We start from the raw sequence: 24,174 nt of genomic DNA on the forward strand, positions 1-24,174 counted from the left end.
CAATCACACCTTTGGTTTGATTTCTCAGTCCCCCACATACAGATTAGGCACAACATGCCTACTACAAAAAATAAAATAGTTCTTAACCTACATCACTGAATTCAAACCATTCATGCCCACTGCTACACGAAAAACAGAAGTAGTAGAAAAAACATCATCCTTGCAGTAATCCCAGAGCATATCCTGTACCTCAGGATAGCATTTGCAGACATTTCCTTCCTACCCTATTAAGAGCAGAGGACAATATAGTGCTCCTCTGTCTCAGAACAGAATAGGTGATAGGAGCAAATGACCAGGGGGTGCCAAGAAGCTCAGGTTGTTGTCTGTCCGAGAGGGACACCTGGTGGCTGGTCCCCACTGGGGCACCTCCCCAATCTACAGGTCACTGTTTTAAAGTAACAGAATAGAGGGAAAAATGCCTATGGAAAGCAGAAATTGCCACCAAAACTAAGAATGCAAAAAAAAACCAACAGAATCTGGATTTGGTACATTTGATTACTACAAAAAGCAAATAAGGTGGTGTTTTTTTTTTTTTTTTTTTTTCCCCCTCCTTGTATTTTGAAGTATTTTCACAGTAAAAAGTCTGAGTATCAGAGAAAATCCACAAGAGTGGATAAAGGAAAGAATATCTAAAGCCTTTTCTTAGCTTTTCTCCTACACAAACTCCAGCATATGCCAGGCCTACAAAGGCTGCAACGGAAGTAAATGGATGAGGAATGACTCATCTCTGACTTCAAGGCAGCTTTCTTCAGGGTCAGGAATCTTTCACAATCATTTTCTATCACTTCTCTGTCACAAACCTTTAAATATAAGGTCTCTTCTAACAACAAAGCCCCAAAAAACCTTCACAATGTCATTTAACAAATGAAATATGCAGCAGCACTGATTCATCCTCCTCCTCATGTTGGCAGCTTTCAAAATAAAGCATGAACTGCATAAGTTATTAAACTCAAACAGCCTAAAGGACAATAACTGCAGTAGCAAATACTAAATCTAAACAGTTTTTGTAGAAAAGCTGTGCATCTAATACATTTTGAAAGTGAGAATGTCAGTATGAATTTACATTCACATCATTATGTGTTCAGTAAAAGCAAAATATCATTGCCTGGTAGCCAAATGGAGACTCACTTCTTATTGAAGATAGTTGAATTTTCTCTTCTTTTTGTGAATCCAATGGGCAGTGTCTTCAGATTGATATTATGCCTCCGAGCTCTGTTTCTCAAGTAATTGATCTATCAAAAGTAAAAAAGATCCATATATTTTTTAATCTGAATGATGTTATTTGAATTATAAGAAAATTATACAAAGAACAGCTATGCATGGAATATTTTAAGAATATGCAAGATGCCATCAATACTAGTATTAAATAAGCCCTGAGACTTCTCCAAAACTTGGGGCTGTTCACACCTACACAGTGAAGACCTCAGTCCTGAAACCCAGCCTGGCAGTGCCTCAGTAGGAACTCTAGGGCAGCAAATCCACGCCCAGCAGTCACACTGCTCACGTGGAACTTACGAATTTGTTTGTTGTTGGCCGATGCACAGACGGATCTCGAGCAGCAGCATCAGCCGCTCTTCCCACGTCTTCCAGGAACCGATAATCTGGAGGTGAAAAAAAAACACAACACAGAATAGAAAAAAATAATGTAGTGCTGAACTATTAGAAATGATGGATTTTGAGAAGCACCTGGAATGTTCTTACCGCTCAGAAGGTTCAAGTCAGTAAATTCAGTCACGGAGACAAATGCAGTTTTGTCCCTGACTCCGTTACAGCTCAGGGCAAGCTTGTGCTTCTTCACGCACAACAGGCTGAAACGACAAAAACACACGTTAGTGTCACACTCAACAGAAGAGCAGACAAAATCAGCTCAATTCACATAACAGATACCTGCACGAATACTTCATGCATCGCGGACACCGGTACTTGGCCTCCTCTTCGCCACATGTCTCACATCTGAAAGAAGCAGAAAGCAGCTCTCGGAGCAGGGCCGGGCAGGGGAGCAGCTGCACATGACAGCGGCCTTCAGAGGGAAAGCCCCACTGCTGGTGGCAGCTCAGAGGGAAAGCCCCACTGCTGGTGGCAGCTCAGAGGGAAAGCCCCACTGCTGGTGGCAGCCCGGCCGGCATGCACAGCGTGGAGCTGGACACACAGCACGGCTGCGTCCGTGCCTGCTCCACAGCCAGCTCACCAGAACTTCTCTGCACCTGTATTTTCATACAGTGCATCGTTATTTCTCTCAAGACCTGATATTTGCACCGCCCCCTGAACGCCGCATCCCATGCCCACTTCGGGTCAGAAGTACCACGCGAGGGCTTGGCCAGCGACGAACCGCACGGGTCGGGACCCCGCGGGCACCAAGCACAGCCGACGGCCGTCAGCTCTCCGCCCCGCCCGGCGGTGTTGGGCGGCGGCGGCGCCCCCTACTGGCGGGGCGGAACGCTGCACCGCGCGGCCCGAGCGCCGCGAGACGGTTATCCGTACACCGCGAAATCAAACCAGAAACGGGTTCGCCCCTTTGCTACACACCCGCGCCGCGCAAGGAAAGCCGACGCCGCTCCCGCACGCCACCCCCCGTTTCCAGACCCATCCCGCACACAGACGAAACGAGCCGCCGCACGTGGCACGCTCGACCCACGCCGAGAAGCGCGGGCCGCAGCCTCTCGCTTCGGCGGCCCCGTTTTCCCAGATCCCGGCGGAGGCGTCCCCCGAGCCGGGCCGCAACCCGCGGAGCGCCCTGCGGGCCGCGTTTCCACACCCCGCCCGCACCCGCACCTCTGCAGGGCCATCTTCCGCCCGCCAGCCGCGCACAGCGAGCTCTCGCCGCCGCCCTGCCCCGCCATGGCTGCGCCGCACCGCCCCCACGTGCCGCCCGACGCTGCTGGCTCGGGGCGGGCCCGACCGCGGCGTTTCCTGGGCGGCGGCGCCCCCTGGCGGCACACCGCTCTCCCTCCCGCCCTGCGGAGCCGGGCCGTACCTCCTTCCCCTTCCTACTTCCAGCCCCGCTTCCCCCTGCTTTGGTTGCTGGTTTTTAACTACAAAGAACAACCGTGAAGGAAAGAGATGAAAGGGTTCTGCTGCTTCTGGCGCCGAGGCACAGTGCTGCCTGTGTGTGTCCCAGCCCCAACTAATCATGCTGTCTGCGTCTGCGTTTTTATCATAACTGCAATAATACTTTAAGCTGCTTGTTTTTAAAATTGTTTTGTTTTGTTTTCTTTTCTCTTAAAAGCTGTCTAACAAACAACTATAAACATGGGCTATAAAGAATTTCCAAAAGAAAGGTTTCCAAAAGAAAGGCCACGGGACTGAAAAACACCCGTGAAGCAGAGCACTTTCTAAGAGATGACATTCTTAGAAATAAATAAATCAATAAACCCATTTATCACAATGTCAGCTCCAGAGCCAAACTAAGAGCAAACATCAGTGGTGCTATCAGAGAGTAACAACCATGAGAAAGTGAAAAACAACAGAGAAAGAAACGTTCTCTGAGCTTATACCATTCTATGATCTTCATTTGTCTTTGGTCAGATTCTTCAATGGGGGAAAAACCAGATGGTCTAACAGAAAACACAGGGCATCTATCTACCTTTCTGTGTAGAACTGAATACTGTCACTCTTGCAATACTCCATGGCACAACAACTGCTTGTCTGCCCTTGGTAAATGAAGCACGGCCACCTTTCCTCATTGCTGAGAATGAACTACACAGCATGAGACAGAATAATAAAGACAAAGTGGTAGGGTGGAATCTTATTTTATTATATTTTCAGTATGATTTCCTATGGGTCAAGTCAGTTAAGCAAGTTGTTTGAATGCTTCTCAGTCCCCAGTGTGGTTTGGCACCATCTTCATGAATTATTCAGCAGGTTTTTGATTGGTAATATGTTGAGGGATATCTTTATAAAGAGTGTTTTTCTTAATAGTAAAATTGTTTTGTGTGTTTTAAACAAAAGAAGATGGTTGAGCATTTTAGGTTTAATTTAAGGAAACTGAAATGATCTAATAATATTACAAAAAAATGACGACTAAGTGGATGAAATGCTGATTATAACTTAACAGCCCGCTTTCAAAAGACATGCTGTAGGAGATTTAATGAGTTACAAATATATACACAGTATATCATCTTAAGATGCCTTTGTCATTCAAAAAAAGTTAACTGAAAAAACTGAAAACTACTGTAGGTAGCTCTTCTACAACGGGCTGTTGTCTTCAATGGCTGTAAAGCTAACTGTTTTGACTATATGCATTATATACAACGTGCTGTCTTATATGCCATTTCCACAACAGTACGCAAAAATATTTTAAACAAGAAATCCACATAAATAATGGTTTAGTTGTAGTAAAATATGTGACCAATGATTTAAAATAAGTACCTTGATAACAGAGACAGATCCTGATGTAACCGGCACATACAGTCTGAAAGATAAAAATGGACTCACATAGTCTCTGTTAAGGCCACCAGCACCTTGTGTTACAAAGAGCACCAAGGCAACACAGACAGGGTACATGTAAGAGGTAGTGTGTCATCTGTTAAGATGTGTGTGTCCACAAAGGACTGCTATAGAACCGAGAAAAAGACGACTTATTGTATTGTGGCATAGTTCACTTTTCAGATATAGCTATTGCACATTTAGGAGCATTAGCCAGTATTGCTCCATGGTATTGTATGTCTCCAGCTTTCCTCATAGTGTTCTTTTGCAGTGCTGTCATACAGATTGTCAAGAACACCAGAGGTCCTGAAAAATTCCATGCTCAGATATTCAGTTCCAGGAAATTATGCAAGAAAGCACCAACCAGTATTAAAAAGAGATTTAAATACTTTAGGAAAATTGTAGTCTTTTCTTTTTTTTTTCTTTGTTTTTAAATGCCATTTCTCCTTCTTCCTGAGGTTCTTTAACCAGCAGTGTTTAAAGCGATTCTTCAGTTTGAAAGCAATTTTGCCTCATTCATTACTTTCACACTCACTCCGCAGCAGTCCTGCACTGATGCAAAGGAACCAGGACACAAAACTCAAAGGAAGCACACCAAGCCACTTTCTATGAAGTGCTGCTGTCCTGGTTTGAGATGAGGAAGAGTATGAACTTGAACAACCGGAAGCTGATTGGTGTCCTGAGTGTGAAAAAAGAACTGTGTCTTGTGCCAGCTGCCATCCTGAATCTGCAACACACAGAGGTGGAATATTAAATTCACATAAAAAATGAGATTCAAAACCCAAATGGAGGCTGTGCTTAAAGGGTGAGAGAAGTGTAAGTAAGCATTTCTTCTTCCAGCAGCTTGTAAAGAAACTGAGTAACTCAACAAATGCCATTTCTTCCATGCAGTATCACAATGCTAAAAAGCACTTACCATGCATTCATCCACAAGCACCTTCGGTTCAAGTAGTGAATTGGCTTTAAACACTTGTCCATTCCAACCTTTGAAGCTAAGAGATGTCTTCTGGCCTCCTGCCTCACTTAATCCCCACATCGGTGTGTTCAGACAGTGAACTGTGATACTGTGTGTTGCTTCTGAGCTCAGTAAATGAAGAAAGTTCATCTGCACTTTTCCAATGCCAAACTCCAGCTAAGTTCCAAAAGAAATTTGCTGTTATACTTAACACACTGAATGGTCACAGCAACACCAAACGGCATGCACAGGTGGGTGCACTGTTTATACATGGGAGCATGCATGAATGTTTACGCATTGGGATCGGTGCTGAAAAGCATGATTTGTATTCTTTAGGAGAGCAATTCGGTTCTATTATAGTGATTACTTCAAACAGAAACTTTCTAGGTCATTTTCAAAGCTTAAAAGAAACATTTACTAATGCCCACGAGTGCTGTTGGAACATAGCTGGGCAGAAAACATTATTTTTAAAATCAGGAAAGTGAAGCAAAGGATCCTGTGATTCAAACAAAGCTAACAGCAGCAGCAGTGTTTTAGTTGCAGTTGCACCATTCTGCTAATTAGTCTTAGAGCATAGATTCTGCCTGTCAATATCTACCTTCTATTAATAGACTGAAAATCATAAGCATGATTTGATTTTAGACAGAAAATTCAGCTGCTCGTGACTCAACAAGAATTTCTCCAAGAGTAGACCATGTTCAGGGTCCTTACTAATGCAGGAATGCATATGTGAGTTATTTCTGATGTTCTTTGGTGGCTAAACTGTATATGCAGACCACCATATATATGACATCTTCACTACTCACAGTGGTTTAATGACTATGTGTACTGAGGAGCACAGACTAATGACATAAAAGAAAGCAACCTCTACCTAACAAGGCATTCAGCAGTAGCCAGGTGTTGAAAAGTAGTGACAAATACACCCTTGGCTGCCCTCAGAGATGAGTTACTAATGAGTAACGTAGCAGCATTTCAGGCTTATTTCTATGGCTTGTTTAGAAAGGTATAAAGCCAAATGAAAGGATGTCGTGTGCGTGGAAGATTAGTAAATGGAGAAAGTGACAGTCACAGTAACATACTGTCTCTAGATGTTCTGTAACTTCCTGATCAGAACATATGAAGTGTCCTTCCCAAAGCTGACACAACACCCTCGCTCCCCTATTCCCCTGAAATCTCACAACTCTCTTGAGGTCAGTAAATAAGCAGCTACTTGTTCAAAGCTCTGCTGCAGAATGACTCCCTCAGGACACCATGCATACCTTTGTCACAGATGGTGGTGTTAAACATGTCTGACCACCCGCTGTGAAGTTGCAGAAAACTTCAATGGCATCAGAGGGACAGCCAATGTTGGGGTCAATCCAGTACTTTCCTATTAGTGTAGAATCCCAGAGCGAAAATGAAATCAAAATATAATCATTACTAAGCAGTTTACTAAAATATTCACAATTCTTGGCAAGTATTAAATTTGTTATTACCACAGCTTCACTGGGAAATGGATGAAAGGCAACATGGAAGTCTTTCCACTTCCATAATTATATTAACAATGGATGCTGAGCAAGTCTATTAGCTGCTCAGAAAGTCATGTCACGGTATTGACATTACACATTCAAATAACTATTTTAGTTTGAACTATTAATTTGACACCTGCTAAAATATCAGCTGCTGCCAGTTTATCTGGTTGTGGTGGGCTGTGGTACACAATTTTCTTATTAGCAATCTAGAATCTGATCCACACAAATATCATTTCTAACTGACTATAAATATTTGGGAAACTTTTTATCACAAAATGGAATTCAGTTTGAAAATTTCTGGCCACATCTTTACTTCTATATATCATCTCCGATATCTTTTTAATACTAGCTAGCTACATATGTTAAAATCCAGAAATTTTATCATACATAAAAGATAAAATAAAAGATAGCTGTGACAAACTGCAACAGAATCTAATAAAGACAAATCTGTACACTAGAATAAGGACATAGGAAGTGTCACTTGGAAGCAACCAGCTCAGAGCTGTGCCATGTTGAAGCTCTGAGGAAAGCAGACACTCACCGTCGGACACTTTGCGCTCACAGCTGAGCAAGTCCCTGCAGATGCGTGCTGGGTTATCCCGTGTGCCAAGGGGGTTCTTGATGCTGTGCAGTAAATTGCTAAGGTAGTGCAGTGTTTTGTATATCTCTGTACTGTGATCCAGTAAAGTTACTTCAGTATTCTGGTATCTCTGCCAGGGGCCATTAGCAAATGTGTTACCATGGAGAAGAAAGACGACAGCAGTACATGCAGTAAATATCCAGTGGCCATTGAAGAGCCAGACAGAAACATTTATAATACATGCGATCAGCCATATGAAACAGATTGGGAATAACACATCCCAATAAAGAAAATTAGTGCATTTCATTGAAATTATCAGAGCCAGTGAAGTTACAGACAGTAACAGTTTAAGAACAGTTAAGTACAGTTACAGTTTAAGATCATGCAAATATATCAGTATGACATGTTGACAGAAATATTGGATATGGGAGAAAAAGAAAAAAGGAAAAAAGTTAGTCATTTTTACAGTAAACGTAGTGTTTACAGTGAAATCTATTCTTAGACTTAATTTAGAGAATACATGAAAATGCTTTTGACTTCACACATGTGAGGAGTTTTCTTGCTATCAGTGAGACCACACTCCTGCATACAGTTAAGTATGTGTGTCAGTACTTTTTGGATTCAGGCAAAATGTCACTATTATCTGTAGCTGAACAATTATGGTCCCCTATCTGTGGTAGCTGATACATTTTAGTCTCTGTTAATTGTGATTAAAAGGTAGAAATGCTGCTGTTTTCCTCAATTTCATTTAAATGGTATCTTACGTATCTTTGCTTATTTAACTGTATTTTTCAGTAATTACTTGCAGTCTGTGATTTGTTTTAAATTTAAGTTCCTTCAGAGAAGCCCTGTTCTGTCCTCAAATACTGTTTGTACTAGTGCTGCTCCAAAAGTAATTCCTCCTATTTTATTATGTTGGCCCATGACACCAGAGGCAGATGTTGGTGGTATGGCAGTAGAGGTTGAACCTTCCCACCAATATCCCATTACGTGTTGTTGCTGTGTGACAAATGGCAGCAAAGGGGCAGTCTGACAACTTGGATTCTGATGTGGAAGTGCGGATAAAGAAAAGAGGTGTCACTGAATTCCTCCCTCAGGAAAAGATGGCACCCACTGACATTCATCACCACTTGCTGAACATTTAAAGGGATCAAACAATGAATGTCAGCACCATGAGGCAGTGGTGTGTTTTCAGAAATGGTAACAGCAATGTGAAAGACAAGCCATGTTCCAGACAGTTACACACAGCTGTCACACCATAAATGAAGAGTGAAATCAGCTCATCCACGCAAATCAACTAATGGTTGTGATGATGTTAAAAAGTAATACTAAGTAACCGAGAATTTGGTCTGTCAAATAGAATCACTACGCTCTCTGTATGTGTTTGGAATTTCCAAGGAAATGAATAGGAGGCATTACTTTTCAAGCATCCTATGCATAACTGCATATCCTGTATGACAAGGTGAATACAGTTTAATACATTACCTCCATCTGCAATGCAGCATTTGATGCAATCAAAGCCTGAACAGCAGCATTGATGTCCACAAGTTTCTGAAAACAGAAAACATATTTTAGAACATAAAAAGTGAACAGAAATATCCTAAATTGCAGGAGAAAAAATTCTGAGCATTGTTGTAGGAACATAAAGTTGATCATAATGTTGCCATTTTAGAAAATAAATCGCAGACAATGCTTACTTTTCAAACCAAATTTGCCCTTTCATCCCCAAACAAAACAAGCTTACATCATGATAAAGCATTATTTGATATTTATTCACATCCCCATCCCCATTTTAATGATCAAATTCCTGGAAGCTGGAATAGTTACAGATCAGTGCCTCAACTTAATCTCTCCAAGCCATTTAATTTGTACGGTTGAGAAAACCCATCTGCACAAGTATGAAAAGGTACTACGTCTTTCAAGATTAGCATATAAAGAATGTTTGATCCAGTTAAATAGGTGCAGTTCATGCCATATTCTCTCTTCCGACTTTTGTGGCGGAAAGATCGCAGGACTTCTATCAACTGAAAACATCACTCCTGCTGAGGAGACTTTGTCTTGCAGAACTGCCACAGTTGCAGGTTGTTGGCCAAGGAAGGAAAAGAACTGAGGTGAAAAAGATTGACTGGAGCATAACTGAGCTCTGAAAATGTCTGGTGATCTGAAACTGCAGGGTCTGTGCTGCTAAGAATTGAAGATGTTTTCATGATGCATAAAAGAAAAATGAAATACCTAGTCTGACCTAAATGCAGACTTTAGAGCAGAAAGTCATTCCCTTGGGTATCTTCATTCTCTACACCTCGTGAGATGTGCAGAGCAGACACCAGGTTTATTTATTTTTAACAAATTAAGGAAGCCATGCAAACAACTGTGCCTTGTGGTTGGCTCCTGTTCTCAGATTATGTACACCATCGCAGATTTAGGATGCTTCAAATACTGAGTCTCAGGACTGGATTGGAGTCATGTTATTTACTGTACTTACTCTTGGTCCTGGTGGCCCAGGTGACCCCTAGAAAATAAGAGATACTATGTATTAGATTCTTCACACATTTATAGAAAGCAATCACAATGCAAAAACACAGGCATTTTTTTCAATGCACTTACAGGTGCCCCTGTCTGGCCCTGAGGTCCCTGGGGTCCCTGGAAGAAATGGAGATAAAATGCAACAGTTACAGTTGAATATCTCTGCTCCTATAATTATGTATTTTTTAAATCACAAATGCCACAATACATACAGTGACATCAACAGGTTTGTGGTATGGGCCTTAGTAAAACTGTAATTGTTCATATTCTTAAAGTACCACACTCTGTGAATGTGAAATACTCTTTTGAGTATTGCTGGTTGGCTAGTTACCAAAACTTGTTTATCCGACTGTATTTGCTATAAAAGTCATTCTTACTCAAAGTATGACTACATAACATATCATACAACGTGCCAGCATTATGTGCATATTGATGATACAAATGCTATAGTGGACAAATTAGCATAAAAGTGTTGTGAAAATGTTATAGGCTGTCAAAAAGAAGTGACTGATTTTCTTGTCTCCACAAATATCTTCAGGGCGTTTGTCAGCTCCTTTTACCAGCAGTGATACTTTTCAGGTAGAATGCATTAGGTTAATTGCTTAACAGAAATATTGCAGGCTTCCTTTATATTAATGATATTATGTCTATACTCCCAACCTTAAGGGCCATCATTTTAGTATGTAGGATAATATGGTGGGCAGGAAAGGAGGACAGCTGCCTGGCCCTAGCTCATAGTTCCTGAGCTTCAGTTTTGACTTAGGGTTGTATACATACCCTCCCAAACACAGTCTTCCTCATATGAATGAGCCTTTCTATTCACACTGAGACAGAATGATACCTGTATCTCTGTTAAATTCCCTTTTCCATTCCCTATATACAGAGAGCCTCTAGGAGCTGCTGTAACATAATACCAAGAACAGTGACAAGGAAAAGAGTAGGTGACAGTGATACAACACAAGCAAAAGAGAGAAATAAGAGGCACAGAGCAGATCTGCATTATGCATGAATAAAATCATAAAACCTATCTGAGTTTATTTAAGCAAAGCGCTCCTTAGCTACTGCTGTGTATACCAATTATTCAAGCACAATGAGCTGTTCCAACAAAAGCATTCATATGCCACCATAGTCGTGCCAGAATTGTTTCTGCCAAAAGAGAAATAATCTTATCTGACATGGTAATGCAGTAAATATTGTGTGGTCAGTCTAGCCAAGGAGGTATCAACACTTAACATAGCAATAAGAAGTATTCCTGCTGTGAGAGTTCACAAGATCCGTGTGAGAGTCACTGCAAGCTACAACTGCTGACCATGGGCTGCAGCTGGTCCAGCTGGAAAAGGCTCAGATAATCAATTCAGTCTTACACTGATTTTACAGAATAACAGAATTCTGTGATTTATGCATATTTAAGTAAAGAGGACCTCAAAACAAATAGCAGTAGTTTATTTAGGCTCCAAATTCATCTTTATTGAGACAATAGAAGCTGCATTTCTTACTATTTCTACACATGCTCATAAGATAGAGCACACAGCAGCCACCTGGAAGTGTATCTGATGGGATTATGATGACTTCTGCAGCTGCTCAAGGTGACGAGTGCCTGCACGTCACCTGCTTTTCTCATGCCAGAGGGGTTCAGGTGCTGCACTGCTGCTGTCATGTCATTCCCAGCACTAGAACTATATCAGCCAGGGGCTGAAACTTATGCTTTATGCATGTTCTGTATGAGAACTGAAATAAGCTGTTCCTGAGAATTTAGAGGCATGATCTTCCGACACTTAAGAAAGACAAACTTAATAGCATAATTTAATGACTAAAAGTCATTTTTTTAACTGATGCACCCCAATCCTATTTATGTTTCATCCACTTATAACCACAGAAGGGACTCTTAAGTCATTTTGTAGGTAAGTGTTTGCTGTTATTTTATAAAGGCATTAATGATTAATTTTGGAAAATGTATTTCAAAGGATGAGTCACTTTAGCATATGCAGTAGTACAGAAAACACTTGCAGGTCCTATGGCAAGTACCTCACCTTTTTACTCTGATTTTGATTACTGCACAGCTTGAAATTACCTTTGAAATCCTATTACTATGAAAGAGACATATTATTTTTGTTACAAAACAGATTTTTTATTTCTGTTTTTATTACAAAACAGATGGGAGAGGAGTTTGCAGAGGTGATATCTACTTCACTATTTTGTGGTAGACCTTGACTGATACAAACGAACGGAATATCACAGAGCTGACCTCCACATTTAGTCAATCAGATCAGCAGCTCAGGTGCTGTTGGACTGCTGTGGGATTCAGTGGCATGTGGATGCACAGCTGGTCTCTATGATTGTGCTTGGTGAAGTATCTTTAGTATGAAATGAAAGTGCAAAAGAGAACCTTGGACAGACAAATTTGACGGTGTGAGGATGTACTTGTTTATCTTGGTTCAGGACTGGATTATGCAAACACCAGGTCAAGCAAGGCACAAAGTCTCCAACAGTTCATCCCTAAGTAACCACTGCTCTCTGATGAATAGATGGCTTTGTTCTCTGGGTGTTGAGATTTACAAATTTCAGGAAATTTTCCAGATGACCGAATACTTCAGTTAATATTCTATATTCTTGACATATGTCACAATTTTAAAACTTCTAAACTTCTGGGATTAGGACAGATGAAAATTGTGGTGCTTCTGATACAGAACTGAATATTTAAAAATCCCCAACTGCACTGTTCCAATGCCTGTTAGGGATCTTGCAAAAGAGGAATGGGGCTTGTATTGATTCACTGTCACCTTGCCAACAAAACCAATCTGGGAAAAAAGATAAAAATTGAATGCAATTTGTCAACTGCAGTAAATATCTTTGGAGGGGATATTACATTTCCCAAATATATTAAAACTTAGAAGATCTATATCAATTACTTTTAAAAGTCTTTAGAATGTAGCCAAACTGTATAGAGTGTGTTGACAATCCTGTAAAGATGTTATATTATTTCTTTCCGTTACATAGCAGCAGAGTAAGATTGAACTACACTTTTTATGGATTAAGCTAATTGCAGAATGTTTCATTGGAATGTAGGGGATTACCTTTACAAATCCACTTCATTTACCTTTTGATCATAATAGAATTTAAGTGAGAAGATTCTAGTATAATTCCAGTGTACTGAGTATAATTGCAGTTGATAACAAAAGCAGATAACAGAGCTGTTAGTTTTAGTGTGCTCTTTAATTCTTTAACCACCCTCTATGCTAGTACAGAAGTTCAAAGGGCAAAACTCCAGCCTTCTTCTAACTCTGATTTCACATGCATTGATAGATAAGTTTAACTTTGAAAACATGACCAGCCCCAGGGATGTCCATATTTTATATGCCTTCAGAAACTTTTGAAGAAACAAAGTAAAATATTTATTTAAAATCAATTGAAATGATTTAAAAAATTAAAACTGGTATCCCAAAATGGTAACCTTTCCATGACTACTTTTGCTATTTTGGTATTATTCCATTGCATCTCAGAATGGGTAAATCATAACAAAAACATAGTACTCTGATATACCAGACAGCGTATTAGCTGTTGTTAATGACTGTAAATCTACGATGAAAGATTGTAATAGAAAATTACAGACTCTGCTTTATCGTATTTTACTTTACTTTTAACCATAGGATAGTCAAGTGCTGGAACACTTGCCCCAAAAGATTATCCAATCTCCATTCCTGGAAGTTATCAAGACTCATCTGAACACAGGTCTGAGTGATGCAGTCTGATCACAAAGCTGATTCTTCTTTAAACAAAGCTTTGGACGTGAAATATCTCATGGTCCAAACAACCTGGATTATCCTATGACTCTATATTATAATCTACTAATTTTTTATTATTTTATATTACTAATGACATGCCCTGAAATTAAAAACAAAAACAAAAACCAACAGTAATCTTAAACTAGGTAAGTTAATAAGAAATGTCAGAATTCTGAAACAATATTCTATAAAGCTTTCCATGACTTTCTCAATGTTATAATGACAGCAATATGATTATTTGGAATTGGAAAATACTTTTCATTTTATTCCAAGAACCCTCTGTTTCTGACTACCAAATTTTCTCAGAAATAGCCTACAGGACCTGAAGTTTTAACTAAACAGGGAGATATGGTTTTATGTTCCATGTTTTTCAGAAGATGAGAGAACATTTCCTTCTAGTATTGAACACTATTCATGACAGACTAAAAATTTTTAACTAAAATTTAAAATCCTACAGAGAAGTTGAAATTTCCACGATTCTAGCACGAATGCCAATATCAATTCTGAAGGTATAAATGCAAGCTCAGAACATGCAGTTGGATGCAAATCACTTTATCTCCTTCACATATGAAAACAGTTGGAAATCTGCCCTTACACTGAAAACTGCTGCACTTTATGTAGTTCAAAATTAAGCATCCTTGTTCAGAAAAAAAGTCTTAAAAGAGGAATTCATAATTTAGGTAATAATTTCTTAAGGAGCAGCACCACTAATAGAAAAGATATTTTTTCACTGCTTTTTGTGCGTATGTTTGCATGCATGTGTGTGCCCACATTTCTAGCTCTATGCTGTTACAGGCATTCTTTAAATAAAAGATGAGAAACATTTAAGATGGTTAATAGAAAGAATTGAGAGCCTAGTTTCTTCTTACTATGAGATAGGAATTGTCACATTAGGATCAGTGAGGAAAGATTCTTGAGATAAATACAGAAAAGCTTCATTCTAAACCTTAATTATTTGAGTTTTTATGATTTATTTTTCAAAAACTTTATAAAGCAGTTAGGTTGGAACCGTACGTAGGTGGATAATAAAAATCAAGATCCATTAAAATGTGAAACTAAATGACCTTTGCGAGGTGGGATGAAAGGAAAAATATTGCATTGGCAGTTACAGGAACAGGAAGCGATTGTTACAAACTAATGCCATATGTATCAACTGAAACTGCATTCACATTTGCTGTAAATAAGATAAATTTACACTGGCTTTTCAGGTAGCCATCATTAGCTGGATGCTTTACTACCTCTAACACAATTTTTAAATAAAACCAAACATTTAATATTGGACAAAAAAAAATGTACTCTTCTTATTGAAGAATGAAAGCACAGCTTGATTAGCTATCAGCTCTGCCTGCTGTATCCACAGCTGGCATGGAGTACATGGACACCAGCCTCCTGCTTCTGGCTTCTCCCTCTCCAGACAAGAGCATGCAGGCACAAATGCGGTGCTGAATGACACCCTGCTGTGAGGCACTGGAGTGCTGACAACAAACAGAAGATTTTGCTTTTAGATCTGAACCATAACAGATGTGGGGTATGTGCCTGCTATATGACTGCGAGCCATATTGTTTGAAACAGGAGCCTGCCTGCACAAGGAGAAGTTGAGCTTTTGACTTGTGGTCCCAGCCTTCAGGACAGAGCTTTGCTCAGCACAGCAGAGCCCTCCGGCTGGCAGAGCAGGCAGGAGAGCACTCAGCATCACACACGAATACTTTTCACACAGCCAAGTGAATGAAAGCACAGAAGTGGTTTCAGCTTACCATTTCACCCCTTGTGCCCTTCTCACCTCTCGGTCCCTGTAAGAAAGAGAAGTTGTTAAGCCAGCATGCTTTTTAGCTTCTAGGACTTCAGCAAATCAATGTGAGAGAGAGTCATACAGCTCCCATGAAAAGTCCACCTGTGGAAGTATTTACAGCTCTGGGGCTTTAATTTTTCTGCATTACTAGAAGGATAAATTGTTTGAAAACAGCTTGTAATTCCTATATTTGAAAAACGGATTGTTTTCTTCAGATTGCAGACACATTCTTTTCTCAGTAATTTTAACAGCCAGTGTTCTCCCTCTCGGGAGGCTGTACTCTCCAATCTGATCCATCTTAGTGGGAGGTAAGTGTTTCACCATCTGATGAACTGGGAGCCAAACATGGTCCCCTCTGCCACCGAAGAAATCCATTGGTTACGCATCCACTTTTGTTAGCTCTTTTCTCACAGCTAGATTACACACTGGTTTTCTGTCTCTGTGGCATTTTTAGCTAGTTTTTCATTTATGCTGTGTTACATTCAATATGAAGTCTATTAAAACCTTTGAACATTTATATAGAACTGTTTTCTACCATGTGACGGTGAAATGAATACAGGAAGACTTAAAGTGTTGCCTTTTTCCCAACAGGTGGAAAGAGAAGTCTAGTTATCAGAGGAATTATTCCTTCTCCTTTTATTTTTACTTTTAAGTAGTCATATATATTAATTTTATAGTGGAACTGCAGAATAGTAATGGTTGGAAGGGACCTCAAGAGATCATCTAGTCCAACTAAAGCAGAATCCTTTCAGCAGGTTGCACAGGAAAGCATCCAGGTTGGTTTTGAATATTTCCAGAAAAGGAAGCTCCAAAACCTCTCCAGGCAGTCTGTTCCAGCACTCTACCACCCTCAAAATAAAGAAGCATTTCTTCATGTATGGAACTTCTTATGTCCCAGTTTGTGCCCATTGCCCTTTGCTTTGCCATTGGGCACCACTGAAAAGAGCCTGGCCACATCCACTTGGCACTCAACCTTTAGATTCTTCTAAACATTGATAAGAGCCCTTCTTGTCCAGGGTTGAACAGCCCCAGCCCTCTCAGCCTTTCCCTGTAAAGAAGATGCTCCAAACTCCTCATCATCTTTGTGGCCCTCTGCTGGACACTTCAAAAGTTCCCTGTCTTTCTTGAACTGAGGAGTCCAGAAACTGACACAGTCCTCCAGATGCAGCTTCACCAGGGCAAAGTAGAGGGGGAGGATCACCTCTCTCAAACTGTTGGCCACACTCTTTCTTAATGCACCCCAGGATACCTGAGGCTTCCTTGGCCATAAGGCACACTGCTGGTTCATGGCCAACGCGTTCTCCACCAAGACACTCAAGTCCTTCTCCGCAGAGCTCCTTTCCAATAGGAATATTATATATACCTGTTATTTTGAGGATTACTATTTCAACTTTTAGACATTCTCCTGAAATTGCCTCCAAGTTCTATGGATCAGGAATTTGGAGGTATAAAAAAAAACATTATGTATCTTCCATGGATGGGATGGGTGTCTTGGACATGGTAGACAGAACCTGTGGATCTGCAGGTGGTCTTGTAGAATGCTGCTCTGTCCCACGCACAGGGAGAGAGAGACAGAATTAAAAACAGGGATGGGGGCAGAACTCCCCTGCTTTAGGGAACCTAGAGAGCACTGAGGGCCATCAGAAAGGCCAAGAGGAAGATTTTTCTAGAACTCCTGCAGACTTAAGACTGAGTAAGGACAATCAGGTGACAGTTTATGTGTTGTTGTACACCTTGATCTGCTCGCTGCCACTGTAGCCATGTCCTCTGTATGCTATGCTTCAGCACAATACCACTACAATGATTTTTTCATCATCTTGTTTGTATCGGATGCTTCTATTACATATACTTTAACTTGCCAGCATAGTAACACTACAAAGATGGTGCTGCTAGTTACTCTTTGCAGATGGCAAAATAAGATAGTGAACAGCCATAAAACAGATTATTAGAAATGAAGGTAAGTGGAATAATGAGAGTATGCAAAAGAAAAGGGAAACTCACAGGCCTGCCAGTTGGGCCTGCAATGCCTTCTTGACCAACAGGCCCAATATATCCCTGTAAACAAACAAACAAAAAATTAGATGAGTGAGCTTTCAAAATGGAGAAAATCCTCATGACACATCCCTGCTTCAAGTTGCTCAGCACTGGTAAATATCCAAAAGATCTTGGCAACGATCTTGCTCTGAACAGTGAACGCTCTTTGCTATATAATCAACAAGTGGAAACTTAAATATTCTGACCACCAAAGACCAATTATTTACTGAGCTACAATCACTAATATCTTGAGCCATGTTACCGACTGCAAGTACTCTTGTAAGACTACCGGCAAATACTGCTACAATGTGATTTTACTATTCTGTTTCATTTAGAGTGAAACAGCTCATTTCCAGTGTTTATGTTGTATAGGAATGTTTTAAAAAAGAAACAACAAACCAACAGCTATTAGAACAAGGTCACTAAAGTCTTTGCGCTGCATCTGGTTAACTAAACTGTCAGTGGTAGCAGTGAGAGAACTTTCCAGTAAGTCTTCTTGCGCTGCAAACTTCCCCCATTTGATGCAGTAAGATGGATGCACGTTCCCAGATATTATACAATGCTTTCACATTTTTTGTAAGAAAGTACAATATCATGAAGGTGTCATGCAGAATGAACTAATGCAGACTAGTAACCTTATGAAAAAAAGAAAGGAAATACATTTTAAAAAGACTACTTAGAAATTCTCAATGCCTAAGTACTGGTCTCTTTCACTGTAGGCAAAGTTTGACTCTGTTTTGCTTCCCCGTTAGACAGTTATGCAATCAGCATTATGGTCAGTAAGAAGAGAAATAAATAAATGACAGTGATAAAGAAACTTGTGTAGATAAAGTTGTACAAGGAGAGTGTCATTATCAGCAGAACCTGCTTTTTTCCTTAAAGCTGGGATCCCAGCTCTGCTTATGTGCCTGCACCCACGTTGTAATCACACCACTGTGGCTGACCAAGCAAAGGGCTTCTAGCAGAAACAGTCTGAGAGAGAAAGTTTTGAGTAGAGGGTTCTGGTCTTTTAATACAAAAAAGGAGGATTCCTTCAGCTGGAAATGTGTGAAACCTGTAAGCCTTCCTGACAATGTCCTTTATGGAGTGAAACACTTACAATTTGCCCTGTTGGGCCTTTCGGGCCCAGAATTCCAACTAAGCCAACATCTCCTGCAGGACCCTGAAAATACAAAGGAAAAGTTTAGTCAAACATAAACATCAGCTATCAGCTTGTTTTAAACTCTTGTAAGCAGTGGAAGATAATTTCTAAGAGCTGTAACAGTGAAAATACCAAGCTCGCTGACCCAGAACATTCATATTTGGACATGAAGTACACAGCTCTGACTACAGTGTTCCAACAAGTTCAGACACACTCTGAACAAATTATTGTTAAAGCTGATTAAATCTGTTCTTCCCTAGTATTTTCACTCTGTAAATGGCATAAGATCTAACAAAAAAGAACAAACACATACTTTTGGACCTGGGAATCCTTGAAACCCCATCAAACCTTGATCTCCATCTTCTCCCTGTAATAGAAGCAGGCATCCTCACTTATTCCATGCTGGTAACTCTTGGAATAGTTGTTTTGCCTCAAGAGCTGTGATTACGTACAGTTTGTCCTTTGGCTCCAACCTCTCCCACTGGCCCCTGGTCACCTTGTGATCCTGGATGGCCTCTTTTACCCCGTTTTCCTGGATGACCCTGAAGTCCTTCTGCACCCTGTGAGTAGGAAGAAAATGCATCTTAATATACATGCTTTAAGCTATTTCCAGTATGGTACCTCCCTGTGAAAGTGCTCAAGTGCACAAAGTGAATTACAGAACAGGAAGAAAAGGAGTAAATTTTAAAAAACAATCACTTGAGCATGGCATAATATAGCTGTGGAACTCCTTGTTGTTAGACTAAAATTTCACATTAGTTCACACAGAAACCGGGCAAGTTCACGCTAGAGGAATTCTTTGAGGACAATTAAATGCATAGAAATCACGTCTAGCTCAGGAGATCACCAATCTGCAAATTATTTGGATTGGGAACATACCACTTTCAAGATTTCTTTGTGCTTACGCTCTTTCTTTGGTAATTCCTTTCAGCTCTAGCAAAGACTTTTGGCCTGACTCAGTATGTCTCCTCCTAATACTTTGCAAAATCTGGTAACCCTTTTCCCCTTTATTTCCACTTTTTCAGATTGCAAGGTTTTCTGAGCAGGAACTGGCTCTTTTCAGTTAATCATCCAGACCAAGCAGTATAAACTGGACTGAAGTATCAGCAGTAGACACTAATAACAGTGAACACGGCTTTTACAAAATATCTTTATGAAAGGATAACAGACAGTATTTCCCTGCCCAGTTTTCAATTAAAGCATTAAAAAGTGCTTACTGTCGGAATCACACAGAAAGTGGCAAATCACCATTTTAAATGAAAAGTTCATCTTTAAATGGTGAAGATTATTTGCAATGTTTCCTTTCTTCGCTTTTAAACCATCAAAATGAGTCTGATTAATATTATCAGTAGAAGCAGAGGAGGCCAGCACAATCTATACTCACACCTTTCATATAAATCCTGCTATCAATTGTTTGTATGATTGACAGCAGCATGGTATTTCCCTACTCACTGCATGCTGAGCAGTATTAGTAGTACTGCACTTAAACAACATGATCTGATGCGCATACCTTTAGCCCGGGTGCTCCCATGGGCCCGGGCATGCCTGGCAATCCCTTTGGACCTCGAGCTCCAGGATAACCTGCCAGACCTGCTAAGCCTGGGCTTCCTTTATTACCCTTAATAAATTGAAAATAATTATTATTAGCAGAAAAGTCAAACATGTTTTCACTATATGCTAAAACAGGCATGGAACATACAATCAGCTAAAGCTACTTAAAGCTTTCTGTATACATAGATACACTGATGGTACTCCAAAACATACAGAAAGAATGATCAGCAGTATCATCTGGATTTCTATTAATTCTTAAAAAAAAAAAAAAAAAAAAAAAAAGTCTGTCATACTTAGCAACATAGCTTCATGTACTGTCACTGTGGTATAGACAGAAGTTTCTGAGAAGTCAAGTAATTGCAAGATAAGTCACTGACTGTTAAGCAAAACAAATGTCAAGCACATCTTAGCCCATTGCAATGGGCTAACTTTACTTTCTAGTCAGAATATCACAGAATCATGGGGATTGGAAGGGATCTCTGACAATCACCTTGTCCAGTCCACTTCTAAAGCAGGTCTTGTAGAGTAGGTTGAACAGGAAGGCATGAGCAAACAGCCTGCTGTAATATGAGCACGTGGTATGAAAAGCAATCCTGAGTTTGCCACCAATTTGTACTGCATCCTAACTAGAACAGGCAAATTTGTCCAAGTTTCAGAAAGTGCAAGAAGTTCACAGAAGGTGGATTATTGTGGAGATAGTAAATGGGCAATTTTTATTTTCCCAAATATATCACCACTACAAAGGAAAATCACTGAATGATGGAGGCTCAGGCTGATGCCCAAATACATGCAGCCATGGGCATGTGATGTCATCTACCAAAGGGCTGTGATATCAGTGAGAGATGACTGTGACCTTACTGACCCTCATGTATGAATTCGGGTATTGGCAGAGGTCAGTGTGGGCTTGTGCTTGGACTCTAGTTGAGTACAGCTGCAAGACTTGGAGCACTGAACGAGGACTTCCTTGGGTTGTGCAGTGGAGCTGAGGGCAGTTCTTGATGCCTATCCCAAAACACTGTCAATGTTTACCCTGCCCTGCCTGACTCAGGCAGCTGGGGCCCCACAGGGTGCACTAGCAGCAGCAGAGGTGAGCGGTGTAGGTACACAGCTTTGGGCAGCCAGTGTGGAGCAAGGGCCAGAAGGTCTTGCTGCTGAGGGACCAGAGCATTGCTGCTGCCTGTCCTGGGGACAAAGAGTGACTGCAGCCTCTTTTTCTCTTTCTTTTGCAGTTTATGACACCTTCTATCCACTGCAGTGCCAGCGAGGAGAGTAGCTTCCCAGTCTTACTCTCCCTCACCCACTGTGGGGCCATGGCGATACTATCAGAATAGACCTGCCCTGTCTGTTGGCAAAACTGGGATGATGTCATCTACGTGACCCACTATCTCCACCAACTTTGCTACAGCTGTGGGTTCTCGTGGGCCAAGAAGAAGCCGAAATGTGCTGTATGCAGACACAAGATCAGGACCATCCGATATTCAGTGCAGTCAGATGATGATTACTTCTAGCATTCTGTTCTGCAGTTCACAGCTTGCTCAGGTTATAGCCTGCAAGGTGAGCAGGAGTCTGCAGAGCCCGTACTCCTGAATCCTGAGCACAGCTTCCCACCTGAGGGCTGGGCTGCCTGTTTTGAAGAATATCCAGCAGACCTCAAACCCCTGCTCCAGTGCTTCCAAGAAGAGATCTGTGGCAATGGGTGGTAGAAGGTGTTTGAAGGACAGTGCACTGTCATAGACTTCCTTTGCATGCATGGAACAGAGGCTGTGGTCATTTCTCAAGGACCACATGGTGCCCTTTGTGAGGAGGTTCATCACTGCTGTCAATTACCAGAGCTCCACTGGCAGCAGGACAAGCCGGGATGCCTGTGCTGCAGGAGGGCAATAGGACAGCCTCACAGCCACCCTCAGTCCCACTGCCTGCCATCAGAATCCTCCTGCCTCTAGCCCAGGCCACTCTTTCAGCCCTGCAGGCTCCAGCACTGATGAGCTCCCTGGTGATCTTCATGGGGATCACAGGTATCCCACCATTGCCACTGTGCCCTCACAGGAGGAGATGGAGCAGGCAGAGATAGTGGGACTCTCCACCCAGGGCAGAGGCTGCTCACCAGGGAGCTCTGGCACCCCCTGAAGAGGAAGACCCACAGCAGCCCCCCAGATTCACCCCCACCCCACAAGAGTTGGCTACAGCAGTGCCGTTAGGCTAGCAAAATCCACCGCCAGGCAAAACACAGCTCAGGGGATGGGAGACCAACATCTCTTAGTCTGCTTCTGAGAGAAAATAAAAGCTTAAAAAAAAAAAAAAAAAAAAAAGGTCTGATTTCCAAAATGTCAACAGAACTGAGACTGATTCCTTCTGTTTAAACACCGTAATCTCTGAAAATCTTTAATGCAGAATGACAAAAAGAGGGGCAATGTGGAAAGCAACTTACCTTAGGGCCAGATTTTCCTGACAGTCCAGGCTTGCCAGGGTTCCCAGGAATGCCCTCTGGACCAGGGTAGCCCACTGCTCCTTTCTGCCCTACTGGTCCCAGTTTTCCCTTGAAATAAATTCAAACCAAATATAACATAGTTGGCACTCCTCACCTTAAAAAAGCCAGATTTCAGTCACAGTATTTCCTAAATCCTACAGTGATGCATGTGAATATTCACAGAGATGGAGAGTTTGCATGTATGGTTTAAAATGCTATTGGCTTAACCTTAGGCTTGCTAGGTTGTGGGATCTGAGGAAATTCAGACAAAACCCTGGGGTTGACCCTTCTGCATGCCAAGCCTGGAAGACCGCTGAGTGTGTTGGTTCTTAAGCCGAAGCAAAGAAACCTGGTAAAGTCACCTAGGTATCTCTGTAAATAAAACTAACCACACCTCTTTATTTTGCTAGAAAATTAATATCATGTGTTTGCAAATTTATGCTGCTCAAATCTGCACACCTTAAAAAAAAAACAAAAAATTCTAATTGGACAAGTTTGTGCTAACTTACTGTACTTGCACTGAAAAACCTCATATTACATTCACCAGAAGAACAAAAATTTTCTCTTTACAGTCATTTCCTTTTAGACTGACACATATGATCATACGGAACTTGGAGTTCTACAACATCTCTCTATGAGTATATTTCTCAGAAACGTAAAGCATGCTATCTAGGCCACGGCTCATTATAAAAAGTATGTTTGGCTGTCTTAAAGAATGTAAGTGTTCCATCTTAATATCATTTCTAACTGATGAGGACCCTCACACTTGGAATGTGCAAGACTTCTGCTTTACTGTCTTCTCTTTGCATCTCCATTTTTCTTGCATTTCCCATTTCTCCGACATCTGCAGTGATGCTCTCTGCAGACCTCCAGGGGGAAAAGCCAAGTATTTACAAAGGACACACAGTCTGCTTGCCTTCAAAGGGCTATTCTTCCACTCTTCCCAGAAGGTAGAAGTTCTGTGAAGCAGCTGCATTTCTCTGGTTACCGACAATGTTTTGATGTGAGGTAGTAAAATATATTTACAAAATAGTCTTGTGTGGTATTATTTATTAGGGGACCAAAATAGTCTTGATGCATTTTGTTCTCATTTATGTTTACAGAACACCTACTGCATCCTGCTTTCTTTTCCCTCGGGAAGAAAGGGATACGAGTTAGCTTCTTTATGGTTACTCAAGAAAGAGAATTAAAAATTTCAGCTCAGGACAAGTGAAAGAATAAAACCTCCAGAGATCCATCATGGACATATGGATACAGCCTTCTGTAGGCCACAGCTGTTGAAGGAGCTGATGGAAGCCAGGAGTGCACAGTAGTACAGCTCTGCGTAATGTAATGTGATAACTTGCACATGGGCTATGGGCCACACGAACATCTAGTTAAGTAACTGTTCAAGTGGGATGCACCTTGTTGCTATAG

General features: G+C 41.1%; 2 protein-coding genes across 4 annotated transcripts in view; both read right to left on the reverse strand.

Annotated features, from left to right (window-relative positions):
- ZNHIT6 (zinc finger HIT-type containing 6) overlaps nucleotides 1-2,886 on the reverse strand; it is a 36,974-nt gene extending 34,088 nt beyond the window's left edge. The window contains exons 1-5 of the mRNA XM_052666341.1: nucleotides 2,773-2,886; nucleotides 1,888-1,953; nucleotides 1,702-1,808; nucleotides 1,516-1,601; nucleotides 1,129-1,232 (exon numbers count right to left, since the gene is read on the reverse strand). Of these exons, the coding sequence (XP_052522301.1) occupies nucleotides 1,129-1,232; nucleotides 1,516-1,601; nucleotides 1,702-1,808; nucleotides 1,888-1,953; nucleotides 2,773-2,840 (431 nt within the window). The 5' untranslated portion in view covers nucleotides 2,841-2,886. The remainder of the gene's footprint in view (nucleotides 1-1,128; nucleotides 1,233-1,515; nucleotides 1,602-1,701; nucleotides 1,809-1,887; nucleotides 1,954-2,772) is intronic.
- Nucleotides 2,887-3,733: 847 nt separating this feature from the next.
- The window catches only part of COL24A1 (collagen type XXIV alpha 1 chain), a 146,343-nt gene continuing 125,902 nt past the window's right edge, over nucleotides 3,734-24,174 (reverse strand). For all 3 annotated transcript variants that reach the window (XM_052665912.1, XM_052665913.1, XM_052665911.1), the window contains 14 exons: nucleotides 22,720-22,827; nucleotides 20,251-20,358; nucleotides 19,193-19,300; nucleotides 19,054-19,107; nucleotides 18,699-18,761; nucleotides 17,567-17,620; nucleotides 15,531-15,566; nucleotides 10,076-10,111; nucleotides 9,954-9,980; nucleotides 8,957-9,022; nucleotides 7,433-7,601; nucleotides 6,640-6,749; nucleotides 5,342-5,557; nucleotides 3,734-5,152 (listed from right to left, as the gene is read on the reverse strand). In XM_052665912.1, coding sequence (XP_052521872.1) covers nucleotides 5,006-5,152; nucleotides 5,342-5,557; nucleotides 6,640-6,749; nucleotides 7,433-7,601; nucleotides 8,957-9,022; nucleotides 9,954-9,980; nucleotides 10,076-10,111; nucleotides 15,531-15,566; nucleotides 17,567-17,620; nucleotides 18,699-18,761; nucleotides 19,054-19,107; nucleotides 19,193-19,300; nucleotides 20,251-20,358; nucleotides 22,720-22,827 — 1,302 coding nt within the window. In that variant the 3' untranslated portion in view covers nucleotides 3,734-5,005. The remainder of the gene's footprint in view (nucleotides 5,153-5,341; nucleotides 5,558-6,639; nucleotides 6,750-7,432; nucleotides 7,602-8,956; nucleotides 9,023-9,953; nucleotides 9,981-10,075; nucleotides 10,112-15,530; nucleotides 15,567-17,566; nucleotides 17,621-18,698; nucleotides 18,762-19,053; nucleotides 19,108-19,192; nucleotides 19,301-20,250; nucleotides 20,359-22,719; nucleotides 22,828-24,174) is intronic.

Source organism: Tympanuchus pallidicinctus, unplaced genomic scaffold (genome assembly GCF_026119805.1).
Source record: "Tympanuchus pallidicinctus isolate F22 unplaced genomic scaffold, pur_lepc_1.0 scaffold7, whole genome shotgun sequence".
NCBI lineage: Eukaryota > Metazoa > Chordata > Aves > Galliformes > Phasianidae > Tympanuchus > Tympanuchus pallidicinctus.